Source organism: Leuresthes tenuis, unplaced genomic scaffold (assembly GCF_036924035.1).
Source record: "Leuresthes tenuis unplaced genomic scaffold, fLeuTen1.0.hap1 SCAF_15, whole genome shotgun sequence".
Lineage (NCBI taxonomy): Eukaryota > Metazoa > Chordata > Actinopteri > Atheriniformes > Atherinopsidae > Leuresthes > Leuresthes tenuis.
In genome coordinates this window covers 22,225,547-22,241,134 of record NW_027325369.1, presented here as the reverse complement: position 1 = coordinate 22,241,134, position 15,588 = coordinate 22,225,547, and the positions used below count along the sequence as shown (strand labels likewise).

At 40.4% G+C, this 15,588-nt stretch overlaps 1 protein-coding gene across 1 annotated transcript in view; it reads right to left on the bottom strand.

Moving 5' to 3' along the window:
* Positions 1-241: 241 nt before the first annotated feature.
* Positions 242-15,588, bottom strand: part of ltk (leukocyte receptor tyrosine kinase) — a 56,020-nt gene continuing 40,673 nt past the window's right edge. Inside the window, 13 exon segments of the mRNA XM_072365860.1 lie at positions 242-1,588; positions 1,734-1,824; positions 2,077-2,211; positions 3,217-3,318; positions 3,583-3,675; positions 4,122-4,219; positions 4,296-4,425; positions 4,813-4,877; positions 5,269-5,359; positions 5,449-5,635; positions 10,317-10,448; positions 10,558-10,719; positions 14,438-14,536. Of these exon segments, the coding sequence (XP_072221961.1) occupies positions 590-1,588; positions 1,734-1,824; positions 2,077-2,211; positions 3,217-3,318; positions 3,583-3,675; positions 4,122-4,219; positions 4,296-4,425; positions 4,813-4,877; positions 5,269-5,359; positions 5,449-5,635; positions 10,317-10,448; positions 10,558-10,719; positions 14,438-14,536 (2,384 nt within the window). The 3' untranslated portion in view covers positions 242-589.

Below are 15,588 nucleotides of genomic sequence, written 5' to 3'. Positions count from 1 at the left end.
AAAATACTGCAGTCGAGAGGGCAAATTCTTTACCAAAGTTCAATCACATTTTAGATTGAAATTGAAAGTTCCTCTTTCCCATGACTCAATGCTTCTGGCCTGTAGTTGTCATACCAAATACTATAGATTTTAATATACAACTGCCAAAGCTTTCACAATCCAAATATAGCGAAAAACAAGAAAAAAAACACACAAAGTACGTAAAAAAAAAGAAAAACATGTCCATCTACAGCAGTTTTGTCTGGCATCCATTTCTATCAGTGTGGACATTTAGAAGGCGCAGGGCTTTGTTTCACTCAGTATTACTGTTTAGCTACCACCCTACCAAAAGCCCAGGACAGTGTTCTGACTACAGCATTGGCTCTCTGTCTCACAGTACAGAGGAGTGTTTGTGTGAATGTAAGTGTTCAAGTGTATTTTCCAGCATACCAGAGCTGTGATAATTTGATCTTGTGGCTCTTCGACCATGGCAGAGCTCTTATGGTCATGCATTTTTTTCCAAATACCTAGAGCTTGAGTCCTATTTTGTTAGAGATTGGATTCCAGTTAAGATTTTGATTTGGATCAGCATCCCTGTTTGCTACTTTTTTTAGATGTGGACAACACTGAGATCTTCAGAGAGAGAAAAGCCAGAGTCTCGGTCACGTGTGGGTTTCTCGGCTTTGGTGTGTCTCCTCACGTCCTCGTGTCCGTAGCTGGCGTGGCGCTTCAGCATTAGTTTGGGCATGCAAGATGAGGAGGTATGGAGGCCCAGTGCCAGACCCAGCGTAGTCCCTGGGGAGACACTCAGAGGAGAGCTGGTGCTTGTGATGGCTTCTGGGATTTTGGGCTTAACCAAGGGCAGGCTCTCTGCCTCGTAACTCTGCTCATCGTAGGCATAATTGACATTGCCACAAGGGAAACTCTGGAGCTTAGCTAAGTCCATGCCAGCTTTTTTGACCCCACCAGCTGGGGTCTTATGAGAGGGTGTGCTTGGGGCAGCCTGCGCCTGACCGGCTGGAGATGGAGATGGACTGAGGTAGGTGCTGCTGGTGCTGTCACAAACAGCTTCGTTACTCTCTGAAGCTGGGCTGCAGGTCTGTGAGTTGGTGGTAGAACTTGAGAGTGGCATGGACTGAGTGTGAGCAAGTGTTTTCTTTCCCCTGAAGTTTTCCAAGACCCAGGAGCCGTATGTTGGGTTCCAAAGGTTCTTAGTCTTGTTCTTCAGCCTCTGGCTCCCTGATGAGGAGCTGTTTCGGGAGCAGGGTCGGTGATGAGGAGGTTCAGGATGGAGACAGTTGCTTCCTGTTGACAAAGCAGGGGCAGGAACGGTCTCAGCCCAAGATGGCTCTAGAACCTCGTGACATGACGTCACTTCATGGTGGACAGGTTGGGTTCTCTGCAGGAGAAGACGGGGTTTGGTGGGCTGTGGGGGAAGGGTTGAGGAACCAAAGCCCATGGGGGTGAAGCCCAGCTGGGAGGGCGAATCCTGGCAAACAGGATGTGACACCAGGGAAGTTGGGACAGCAGGACGCATTATTGTGCCTCTATCGTCCTCTGTGTTGGGGCCATATTCCACAGGTAGGGGTGTATTGATCACATCAGGGTCCTGATAATGAAAGATAAGACATGCATATAGTATTAATGCCATACAAGAGTAGAAGGAAAGGTTCGAGAAAGGAAAATCATGTTTGAATTTGGTTGAAGCATGCAGTAATGAGGCGAGTTTCATATCATTAGCAGATTAGATATACCTGAGTACAGTAGTTAATTCTTTCCAGGATAGTTGAGAAGTTGGGCCGGTGATCAGGACAGTGCTGCCAACACTGGGTCATGAGCCGATAGCTAAAGAGTAAGAGATGCAAACTGATAAACTACTTCCTAAATGTCACCACTGAAACATCTGCTCTTGTCGCCGCTGCTTGTTTATCAAGTTTCAGAGAGAAAGAAGCAGATAAAACTTTAAGTATATAAATCTAATGACACATCAACAGGGTAAAGCAAAGCCCATTCTGTGTCATCATTAATGGAGGATATTGTTCAGGCATTTACACCCAGAAAAATGTCTTCTGTGTGCATTTCCTATTTAGTACTCACACAGGCCCCGGGCAGCCCTTGGGAGGATCCATTCTGCCTCCACTGGTGACAAACTCAAGGACCTCCTGGTTGGTTTTACATGGATAAGGCATGTACCCTAAAGAGAGGATCTCCCACAGCAGTACTCCAAATGACCTACAGGGGGAGACAAAGATTGTCAACTGAGGGGGCTTGTGCTGCGTTTACATGCCAAACTTTTCCTGCTCATGTTCTCAAGACTGTGAATACCAGAGAAAATGCTGTACAAAACATCCCAAAAAATACAGAATTAATAAGTGAGGTGCCTCCATTTAACAAAATTTTAAATGACAAAAAGGCAATATTTATCCAATGCCCATCTGACTAACTTAAATAAGAGTGGCATTGTAGAAAAAAAAAATCATGTCTGCTGTGTGCAGTTATTGCTTCACATCTTACAGGAACTAGCTGAACATTTTTAGGGGAACCCAAGAATCTGAGTGGATTCTCATGAGTCTCTGTGGTTGGATTGACAATGAACAGCTTTTAACCCATTATGCTGGACTTTTATTTAAATTTTTCAAATCTACAAAACAACCGATCTCTCAGTCCATAAAAATGAAATATCGGACTGAAACTCGGGACTCTGCACCTCCATTCCTACCAGGAATAGGAGATTCTTTGTTCTGTTGAAAAGAGTGGGACTGTCTCTATTAAAAATATTCTGTTGATTAATACAGAAGCTATAAGCTGCTTTGTTAGGTGTTGTTTCAGAGTAAAATGACTGTTTCTGAATATCCCCTCAGCTTGTGCTGCTTTGACCACTTGGAGGCTTTTGAATTAGATGTGATATTGTGCTGAGATATTTTTCAGTACTCAAGAGGGTTGCTTGGCTGTTTAAAGCTGCTGCATATGAAAAATGTTTTTCAGTGCAAGTCTGTTTTAAATTTTAACTCGCAACATCTGGTATTAGTTGTTTATTATCCAGAAAACTGTTAGGATGCTTGAATAATGTACATGGTGTGCTGACAGTTAGTGAATAGATGATGTGCAGCAACACTTACAACTTTGTGTCACCTCTAAATAATTTATTCTGTAACAAGATGTCGAAAAACAACACAAAATAGTTCAAAACTGAAAGTGACGCTTATTTATTTTGCAATATACATAAAGAATGTATACCAAGTATCGGTCTTGCAAGTGAAGATTCCCTCCATGAAGGCCTCTGGGGGCATCCATTTTACTGGCAGCATGGCACGACCACCTTTTCTGTAGTAGCTAGCTCTGAAAAGAAAGGCAGTGCCGGCAGATTTAGTAATAAACATGTATGTTCAGTTTAAATTAGAAGGTAAATATAGGAAGTGAACTCTGTAGGTTTAATCAAGAATTTAGCTCTGCAGAGGAAAATTTAATAGCTGTTAAAATATTTCAGAAATGGTCACATCAAACTTGTTCTCAAACTTGTTCTTGCTCCAATGAGACACAACATCATAAATAACCATGTCTGCTTTGAGGACAGTGTAGCTCCTGCAGATTCAGCACATAAACCTGTAAATGTCTCGAGCCATGCCAAAGTCTCCAATCTTAGCCACTCTGTCTGGTCCAGGGTAGGTTAGCAGGCAGTTTCTGGCAGCAATGTCTCTGAAAAAACATTCAGTATGTTACAAAATGTAGCTTTATGATGACACCATCGCTTTATTATACATTAAGTTCAGCATTTGTCATTTTGCCCAAACACACGAGATAATGTGAATTTTCTACAGTATGATTAAAAACCTCTGCAGAAAATGTTTCAGTTTACAGTGAAGGATCATAGACATGCAGTTTGAAAGGCTCTAAACATCTTGTAAATGTGTGACTGTATGTGCAGCAGTTTGTCCTATTTACAGATTTTCACACCTTTTATAAAATCTAAAGTTAAAAAAAAGAAATATCTGATACTAGTTACACAAGAGCTAAGGAACAACTGTCTACACAAACCAGAGCTCAGCCCCAGTTATGCATTTAATTTCTAAGTCGCTGTTCCCTGCTTTCGCTTTCTACTCAAACTCCAGTGTCAGATCCAACAACTGGATGTGAGTCCTAACCTGTGTATGAACTGATTTTCCTCCAGGTAGCGACAGCCACGGGCGATGTCTCTGGCCATCTGCAGCAGCTCCCGCATGGTGAGCGAATAGGTCTGGCCCTGGACACAGCACAGCTCAATTAGGCGGGCCGCACAAACAAGCTCAAATGCAGGTGTACACACAAAGCACACATACCGTTCGTGGTCTGTTTTGTCTCAGAAAACTTTTCATGTCTCCTCCGGTCATCAGCTCCAGCAAGATGAAGCGCGGCAGGATATTCAGACTAACCCCAATGCAGCGCACAATGTTCTCGTGGCTGAACTTACTGAACGAAAAAAAGGTGAACAATATGAGATTTAGGAGGGCTGCAGTGTTCATGATAAAAAAAAGACATCTACATGTGTATGTCTATCCTAAGCTGTCATACCATATAGAGCAGAGCAGACAGAATGAATGAAACAGCTTCAGCTATTATGCCACCACAACCGTCTGTGACCACCTGAACTACTGTAAAGCTCATTTTAATGTACTTTCACATCAAACAAACAACAAAATGAATCATTGTTGACCTGTCTCCATTTTCTCAAAACGTATGAACCCTGCTACCATAAAACTTTGGAAAATCCGCTTGATAATAAAGGTGCTTTGGGCGACTGAGTGTGAACAAAATTATACGGCAGCCACCGCTCTATGTAAGCGTAGTCTGATGCACCTCATAATCAGTGCCTCCATCAGGAAATCCATTTCATCTTGTTCGGAGCAGATTTCTGGAAGAGTCTGTGTAGCAGAAAAAAAAAAACAGAGAAGCAGTTGGTGCCATTGTCAAGTAGAACTACATCACTAGACCTAATTAGGAGAGCGCTGAAAAGCAGGCAACACCATGTAGAGCTCACTCAGTTTTCCTCTTTTTTATGCATTTTGGTGTAATTCGAGGGCATTGACTGAACAAATTTACAAACATTTTTCTCTAGACATGTTATTTCATCTTTATGGAGTTATATTTTTAAGAAAAAATAGGAACACTTCTGAACATAAATGCATACAAAAATGTTGTTTGTGACTCGGATACAGGAAAGAAAGGAGCGCCACTGTGGGATGTTTGTTGAGTGCCACTGTCATGCATTTATGCACAACTTGTCCCCATATGCCTCTCAGGGTGTGAGCTGACCTTTATGGCCACCTGCATAGAACTGCCATCGGGACCTATCCCCAGAACTTGTCCTTCATAGACTTCACCAAATGCTCCATGACCGAGAGCCCTAAGAAAACATATTTCAAAATATTATATTGAAATTGGAATTGAAACTAATGCACAGGTACATTTTCACATGATATCCTCATGTCATACCTAAGAAGTGTGATGTTTTTACGTGGTACTTCCTTCAGGTCGCCGAGTGAGGCAGCCTTGCCGGCGAAGCAGTAGTTAGGGTTGTAGTCCGTCATGATGGTGGAGGAACGGATCTTGCTCAGCTTGTACTCTGGACTCTGCAGACGCCCCCTCACTGCATGCAGCTCATTTTTCCTGCGGTACCACACTACGGACAAATATAAGAACAGAGTACAAACAAGCTCATTTTACCTCAGAGTCTGGGACTGCTTTGCAAAATTCATAACCCTGACAGTAACCACGAACCAACACCTGCATGCAAGTGGCAGATGCAACTTACTGACTACAAAGTGTAGGAGCACTAACACAAGGAGGGATCATCTCAGTGGTGAAAAAAATGGTTCACAGACACTTTTTGTTCCTGTTACTCATCTGTTTCTGCATTGCACACCTGCACATTAGTAAGCTCACCCTGAACAGTTGAAAGAAAATTGGATAAAAAAAGTCTTTAATCTGTGAAAATCAGAAAAAGACATGTTTTGCTATGGGTATAGCCCCTCCTTGGTTACTGTTCCTAGACTATTTGTGCCAGTGAGTTTGGACTCACCCGCCGTGGAGGCAGCCCACATCCCCGATGCAGGTTGGTAGTCTGCCAGGGAGGGGGAGTGGCGTGCAGGTAAGAGGTGCCGTCGAGCCATCGCCCGGTGCAGATGCTAGGGACTCATGGGGTGGGGGGTTGGGATTAGGGGAGTGTGGAGGAGGAAAGGGGGAGGAGGAGGAGGAGCAGCAGGATGAGGAGGAGGAGGAGGAGGAAGGGGTGGAGGAGATGTGGGTGCCCATGGTACAGACTACCTCCCTGCATGGGGGAGAGCTCAGGTGGAGAAACAGCATTAAGCTGATGGGTGTGTGAGTGTGCTTTGCTGCCATTTAAACAGCCACTGACTTAAAAAAATAAATAAAAGGAAAGCGTAATAAATCCATCCCCCTTCATATTTTTAAAAGGTAAGTAAATGTTTCACACAAGCGTCAGTCATTTAGTCTCTGGTTTATTTACCTGCAAGAGCAAACATTTACACAAATTACAAGTAATGAAGAAGTCACACTAAAGAGCTTATGTTTATTTAAACACCTTATCTGTAATTAATATTTAATTGCAGATTACAAAGGGTGTATTTATGTTTTAACTGTTCCGCACTATATATTTTCGAAACATTCATTTTCACTGGTTTTTAGAACAGAAAAACAGAGCTTATTTTCATATATTTCTATATCTTTGAAGGCCATTTATCTTATGACTAATATCTGCCATCTACCATCATGACTTATCCAAACCTTTGCTAACTGGTCTTCTCCCTCTTTGAGTCATTTCCCCAAATCTCTTATTGCCTACAAGGACATCAGTCTGCCATTGTTCAATTTTGTATTGACAAGAACAAGAAATGCATTTTGTTTTAGCAAAATATTCTCTTACAGTTACTGATGAAAAGACATTTTTCCAGTGTGTATCTCATCCATGCACTGGGAACCGCATCCAACAGTTTGGTCTGAAGTACTATTGACTTTACGGCAAAAACTTGTTTTTTTTTAGCTTAGGTAAAATCATACAGGCTCAGATATGTTCAAACACGCACTTGACAGTGAAAGTTGCAAAAATGTCTGCACTTGCCAGTGCCTCTTCACTTCTCATTAGTGATCGTGATTGGTTGCAGATGATAGCGTCTCTGTGCCAACTAGAAATGGTTTGTTTGACAGCTGGATTGACCAGTACACAGTCCAATGGGAAATTCCAAGCTCGGTGCAGAGCTGAGTGGGAGAATCATCTCTTGGAGCCATTACTTTGATCAAAAGATCATCAGTTAAAACAACTGCAAGCCAATGAAAGATCCAAACTTTCACCCGATCAGGAGCAACGCAGGAACTACAAAGTCACAGTTCAACCAAAAACTGTGAAATGTCCAACAAGCTTTACATCAGATGGACTAAGAGGCTGTCATCAAAGAAAGAATTCTCCACTCCAAAATTGACAACATCAAGCGCCACTGAAGGTCACAGCTGATCATGTGTGTGAAGAAAGAATGTCTGGAAGACAGATTTATGGTCAGAAGAGACAAAGACAGAGTTGTTGATGTCAGCGACCAGAGGTATACTTAAAGAAGTAGAAGAGAGGCATTCAACCCCACGAACACTGTCCCAAGTGTTAGGTGAAGAAACACAATTAAGTGGTGGTAGCATCAAGTTGGTCAGAGGACCTGCTTGATTGAACAATGTGGATTGATTTGGGGAATTTCCTCAAACTGAGGATTCAGTCTAATCTGTTGATCTCCTGAGGCAACTTTTACGAATTGGTATTTAATGAATTATAATGACTAGAACTGAATTTTTTTGGAATTGGATTATAATGATTTGGATGGAATTGGATTAGAATTGGACTGTACGTAATCACGCTCGTTTGAACTAGTTTATTTTCTCTTTAAAGTGCTCTGAGATAACTTTTGTTGTGAATTGGTGTCATAAAAATAAACTGCACAGAAATTAAGTATGAAGGAAGGGCTACAATGGAAACTGTCACACAACTTGGTGCTGAGAACAGGACAATAATCCAAACCAAACATCAAAGCTGGTGGAATAGAAAACCCAAGCCGAGCATTTGAAATGGCGTTTCCAATGTACTGAACTCAACCACACTGACAATATGTAGACAGTGCTTAAAAGTTGGGCCTTGAAAACATCAAATTTAATTGAACTCTACCAATTCTGTCATAGTAGTCAAACACCCTCTGGGTGTACTATATATTTAGTGTAGACCATGAAGGTTCCATTTTGATTGCTGATTTTAGAAAACCCAAAATAAATAGACTCTTGTGATGCAAAATGTTCATGCTGAATGGTCATTTAATGCAGAAAAAGAAATAACTGAAAGCTCAATGTCTATGATGAATTCATGTCAGCTACTGGCCAGAATAGGGAAGTTCTGCCAAATAAAAGCTGATGATTTCATTCCTCTTACCTGAAAAATTTGCATAAATAGATATATCCTGTATTCAAAGATAAGGCAAAAAAAATCAAACCTAAGACAAAACAAGACAGGGATATAATTTTGGATGTAAGTATGCATGTACATTTTTGCCTGACCTACTAATAAATGTGCCTCTATGGTTACATTAAAAGTAAGTAAAATGTTGCCACTAGAACGATTAGAAATCTTCTTTTATGGTCTTTGAATATTAATGCAATAAAGCTGTCTTTTCATTGCCCCCCGAGTTTTCCCCCGAGTTTTTGGACAAACCACATTCTTGCTTCATCCTCTGCTGAGAAATTGACATCACTTTGCTCAGACCCCCCTCTGCCAAGATATAGCATGTCCATGCTGGTATTTGATCTGTAATTTATTTTATATAACTTTCCCTACAGGAGGTTTATCAGATTTATTACTCCATACCCAAAGTGCTTTTGTTGTGCCTGGTTTTCTTGTCAGACTGTGTTCAATCCCAGAGAGGCAAAAGTGTAACTGATGTTTCACAGGAAATATGACTCCTTCAGAGACCCCAACACAAAGTTTAGATTCACCAGAACTTACTGTGGGAAAGAAGCTGAGGCTCACTTAATGTCCAGAGAGGTTACGGAAAGGACGACAAGGAGGGAGAACCTGCTATTCAAACCCCTTAAAAAGCACTTGAGTGAATATTAGTGGGTCAACTGCAAATGTCAAGATTCCCTTCTGAATTATCAGCAAAAAATAATGTTATTCGCTGCAGAATCCCTCACCGTCCTATATGACTGCAAAATTACTACACATTCAAACTACTGTATTTACTGTTTATGAAGTTCATATCTGACAGTGTATTCTGCATCACAGCTTCTGAGACTGATTTAAATTCTAATTCATTAATAGCATATAATACTGTAACATTATAAAGATGACTCATGTCCAGTTGGAGATGTTGTTTGCTGTGTTTTGTTTCGTGTGTCATTGCCACACAGCGGTAAGCTTAAAGCCATTCAAAATGGTTAATTGTTAATTCCCTAATTATTCCTATTTCAAGCTGCTTCCTTGTGCCATAAACATCAGTAAAGCATGTTATAACCAACAGACATTTCCCCGTAATTTCTTCAATGAGAAACAGGTACCCGCTCTCTCCCAAATACTGTGTATTACAATGCTTTGTGTAAAAAGCACTTTGCTGTAACATGGATGGAATATTTCTGTTATTTTCAATGATAGAAAAACAACGCTTGTGCTTAGCTTTTGAGCGTCGCTGCAATCCTCTCAAGAGGACTGGAAGGTTAGTCACAGTCCCTCTCTTTCCCTGCTATTGTAATCTTCGTGCCTTTATAATTATGACTGTCTTCACCTTTTATGCAAATGAATCATACTGGCTGACATTTTCTGCTATATATTATCCCAGTGATCAGCTTGCAGGTAACTGACAGAAACTTTGTAGTTAAATGTCAAAGTTTTCTGCTTGAACTTTTTTATAGTTTTCGGGTTACAGATATACAGCGAGATGTTTACAATACATCTCAACCAATTCATGCTTCAGTGAGAGCAATCGTTACATTGCAGGCGCTAAATGAGATATCACGTCTCATCTGCAATTTTATCTCATTCCAACCTCTATTCCAACCTGTATTTAGATACAGTCATAGAAAAGAGAGCATCACCTGACATAAGTGCTGTAATCAAAGTGTTCAGACTGCGTTCACTGTCAACAACTGATAATTTACAGTCATAACTTTCCCACCACTCCTGTGTTCATTTAAACAATCATCACAGTTGTTCTCGTTTCTGTTGTTAGTAACATCTGGAAGCATGTGCATATCCAGCTGCGCTCACAGCCGGTGGAAGGTGGTGGGCACAGACTGCGCACAGAACTGGAGGAGTCTCTTACTGAGGATGATGCCGGTGCAGACCAGGACAATGCCACTGGCGATGGTGGAGACCACGACAGCCAGGATCAGCGATGTCGACAACGGGCCTTGGGGATGTGAGAAGATGGTCAGTTAACAGGTATAAAAAGGTTCTGTGTCTTAAGCTTGGTAAGTGTTTTGAGTCATTTGTATTTTGAAACTGACTTTGTTACATATAGCCGTTATCCATAACAAAAAGTAGGGTCGTGGGCAATAACGCACCTACAGTACTGACACATGTAATGTTGTCATCGGCGAGGAATTCATCGTCATCACAATGACAGAGAATCAGGTGAGTATCTTCTTCTCTTTTGCAGCTCTGTGTCTGACAGTGGCTGCAGTTCAGCTGAACCCTGATTTCACACTCGCCGTGACCCTCCATAGCTGTAAGGAACAATGCACACACACATCAATAGATTTAACAAACAAAAGAAGGTGAAACATGTGGAACAGATGGTTCCCATATTGGTCTTATGGTAAAGTTAATTGCCCATGTGGTTTTAATGGAGGAATCAGCTGCAGATATATAGGTGTTTTTCCTCATTAATCAGTTCTCTTTTTTGTACTGACAATGCACACATTTGCCATTAATGATCTCGCATAATTTGGCCCATGTGGGCTCTACTTAGTTTACAAGGGGGCACGGGTAAAATGCTGAGGTTGAATTCTGAAACAACGTCTGGTGACATTGTTTGGCAAACAGGAAAATCAGCAACGAATTCAGGCTGTGTGGTGGATGTGGCTCAGAGAGTTGAGTGGTTGTAAAAACGCCCTTGAAGCACTGATAGCACTGGACCCCATATCACCCCTGATCTGTGTCTGATTGTGAACATCAATAAAAAGTACTGTATGAGTATTCGCATTGATAATAAAATTAATTGAAAAGCGCTGTGCAGACCCCAGACAAGGTTGAAAAAGGCACCGTGTTGACATTTGCTGTTAAGTAGCATGACAGTGCAGCTAAAGCCGGTTTCTTTAGAACTCGTCTTTAAGTGTTGTGGACTCGAACTGTCATCTATAACTGTTCTGACACATGTTTTGATAGTGATGAAGACTGACGCTTCAGCCTATTGGCAACACATGTACCCTCTTGTGGTAATATGATAATGAGCACAAAACGTACAACAGAATTTATTCAGCTACAAATGTTTTCTCCAAACACAGCACATAGCCGTTTGGAACGATTTAGACTTTTTGGAAAAGTGAAAGTTAATGTGGCCAGGGTGATGACAGATCTGGGAAAAAATGCATATTTAACAGTGTTTACCTTGGCTGTGGAAAGATTTGATATATTCAACACATGAACATCCTTTGAGGAATTTAAGAGCATCTTAAAGAAAGTGATGAAGGAGGCAAGTGGGTGCTTTTCATGAGAGGTTGGTTGGGTTTTTATTTGCGGTTTCTTGCATCATGTTGTATGTGCTGAATTTATGTTTCCAATGCTGGATTTTAAAATGCTGAGTTTGGCTTGGCTCGGGGCTTTCAGTTTAGGAAAAAACATAAACAAAATATTCACAAGAAGTTAGAAATTACTGTCAGCTGGATCAACACTGTTTGTTTCAGTCTTTACACCAGCCTCGTCCTTTGATCTTTTAACACATTTCATATGGAAATTAAAGTGGTTAATTATTTTGTGTTTAATGTGTGGATTTGTTTTTTTGTTGTTTTTGTTTTTTTGGGGGGGGGGGGGGGGGGGGGTGAAAAAGCCATAAAATTGTTTTGTAATGCTTTTAAAATACCATTACTGGAAATTCACCCATAGAGTTGGACTGAATTATGAAAAATAAAATAAACATTTTGAGCAAAACAAAGTTCCATTGTTTTCTCACACACATTTCAAAAGGGGAGAGAAAGTGGGCGATGCTCTGTGTCACATAACAAACCTCATCCTAAACTTAAAGTCAAGAGGACAATCTAACCACATGACAGAAGAATGTACTGGCTTTTAAATTTAATTATCATATTTATTTTCTGATTATGCCTTCGGTGTGTTTCATGTTGTAGATCCAATCTAGTCATTGTCTTTTCAGAGTGATGACTAACCAGCCCCCACTGCAACAACAACGTCTTTCACACGAAAATGGAGGTCTGTTTCTCGGCGCCTAAGGCAACAGGCTGCATGAGGCTATGAATTAACCAACCGTCTTCCTGTTCATCCTGCTCAAGTAATGGGAATCAGATGGCTAGTCTCACCCAAAAAAAAAAGAGTACTCTATACATTGATGCAGACCTCACTGTTTTACACCAATATGCATTGGTCAGAAATATTTTAATCCTGACACAGTTTTTGATATTTAGCTGAAAACAAATGAGTCATTCATTTAAGTTGTGGTTATGAATGCGAATTGTAAGTGTACACTGTCAGGTACTCTTGTCTTCTATCATATCATCAGTATGGTTCCACTAGCAGTAAGACATGTCTATGTCATCACAGTATTTTCAGCTGATATTGCATTTTCTGATCATGAGCTGTTCAAAGACTTCTGTACTTTTTTTTCTTGTCCTTCCATCTCAAAGTGACCTTAGTTTTAGCCATCTAAAGAATGCTGTTCCAGAAGTGGTTTTCAAGTCTAAGCAGACCTATCTCCCTTTGAGTTTTATAAACGGCTTGTGCCTCGAGGTGAACACTAAGGATCTGCTCTGTGAAGTCCTCTCTTTATGGCAGACTTGAATAATGATTGCTGACCCCCTGGAGAGAGCTCTTTGCTTGGCTGGACAAGATCACAGGGATTTCTAAAAACAAAATTTTTTGGTTCACAGAATGGATCCACCACTGTTGTCTTCTGTGGCCATCCAGGCGTTTTTATGTTGCAGGGCTGATCAATGCATTTTGTTTTCACAAAATTGAACAAATAATTGATATTTCCACTCTGGATGTTTGTTAGTGTGGATTCTCAGTTGTTCAGTAATGATAATCCTAGGAACTTGAATAACGGCCACTTCTTTTCTTGGTTCCAAAAGGCTTTTTCAGTTCCTTTCGGATAAAAAGGGAAACGTCTTCTAGAACCAAGCCAAGAAGTCCAGTTGCCCCTTTATTCAAGCTCTTGGGATTATGTATCTGATTGCTCTATTGTGTTTTTTTAGCCTAAGAATGGCCTTAAATACTTGCATTGAGAGCTCCTTTGACTGTATATTGTGAGTCCATAGCAACAGCTTCCAAATGCAAATGCAATAGTAAAAATCAACAACTAAGCTTTTACTTGCCTAATGGATGAAGTAATAACCCGCACCTGTCTGATACCACTTTTGAACCAACATTTGAGGACCAGAAAAAGTGCTTTACATACCAAAGAGTTTTCATTCCTAAACTCATCCCTGTGTACCGTCTAATCAAAGCCAAAACGTTGCATTTTCAGTGCACATTCATTATATAAATGTATATGGAATATATGCGTTAGTAAATTGTGTCAATGCCCAAAATGTCTGCATCAGACTAACTGTAATTTGGTGCATCTTTAGCTAAACACACAGACACACACATAAAGTGATGTTTTCCCTTGATGTTATGACCTCTGAGCAGAGAAAAAGGGCGTTAAGGGTCCCAACAATGTCTCCCTTGCCTTGAATCCCATATATTTGAAACAGTCTGTGATGGAAATGTTATTCACAAATAAAGATTAGCAATTTTAAATAGTTTGGTCGGAAGTAATCCTTCTCTTATACTAATTCTCATCTGGGATACACATGGCTTTTGTGTTTATGCAGTCAAGGCTATCCAACTCCATTCTATCAAAGTTTGCAAAATCTTCAGTGGACTCTTCATCTGTTGCACCCAATGGCCTTCATTAGTTTGGCAAAATAATCTTGACTGCTTAACCTTTTCTACATGAATTTCAAGAGCGTTTCATAGTCTTCATCAGTGGATGGCATGGGCTTACTTCTCTTTGCCGTTTCACTGTTATTTTGTTCAGTCCTCATTAGCGGGGGAGGTTGGGCTTCTCTCTACTATTCAGTTCATCTTCACTCTGATCAACTCCATTTTATTTTCTTCCATTTTAGCATGTTTTGCAGAAAAATCGTATGTTTGCTCCCTATTCCCTATGCATCTTTCTAAACATTTATAAAAAATATTACAAATATGCCTTGTGTCAGTGAGTCCCACCTGCCAGAGGCTGCAGGAAAATCTCTCCTATTGGATGAATGAATGAAACTCCGTCCTGTCCATCGGCTGTGATCTCGTCCGTCAGCGCTGCGTCACCTCCTGTCAAAAAATGAACTTTTTCATTCACTAGTGAAGCAAATCACTTTTTAACATCTACAAATACACTAGACTGCACAGAATCACCAGAAGATAACACGAGAGGCTTCGTTGCTATTAGATGTAATACAGAGGAAGAGTCAGGTCAGCACTGGACCAGAAAAGGCCAAGAATTACAATCAAAGAATATAAACCTCTAATTCATAGAGGTTAAGACTATTGTTAAGACTACATGTGAATTGCGAAAGTGGTGAAAACATAACAGTGACATTGCAAAAAGATACATATTTTCGTCCAAACAATAATCTTTTCCTAACCAAGTTGTTCACATTTTCTAATTCTAATCACCAGAGGACATTGCATAAACCCAACCATGAAGGCCCAAAGTTTTGTCATAACATGTTGTGTTCACATGTAACCGGCAAAATGGCGTCCATGCAGGTGACAGTTTCATTGTTTTATAATCCTGCCTGAATAATGCTGTGTAAATCCAACCAGGAAGAGACAACAGTATTTCAGTAAAGTTACTAACTGAATGTAATTCAGGGGTTAAAAAAAAACAGTTTTTGATGGTGAACACACATCATGAACATATGACTAATAGAAAGTGCAGCATGTTACCATGCCAATGATGCCACTCCTCCCATTTCATCACGTGCCGTAGTGGACGCCGATATGGGTTATATTTTAGAATGTGAATAAATGATGTGTTTTTTTTATGATTGAATGTAATATCAGGGATATTATATCACTGTTTTCAGCTCACACAGGAAACAGCTGGTGAGTCATTTTAATCTTGGACAGGTTTGATGTGTTTCATAAAGTTGTTTCCAGTCCCCCTAATGTGCATCAAGTCTTCCTCAAAACAGTGAGAAAACCACCTAAAATGAGTGTATAAAATCTTGTGTATAAGGCCATTATGGCATTTTTGCTTGTCAGCGTGTTCAAATACAATTTAAAGAGTTTTCTTTCAGTGAAAAATCTGTCGCATTTCACTTTGGTGACTCAAGCAAAAAGTCACAAAATTGGGATTAGATCGAAGGGATTCTTGAAAG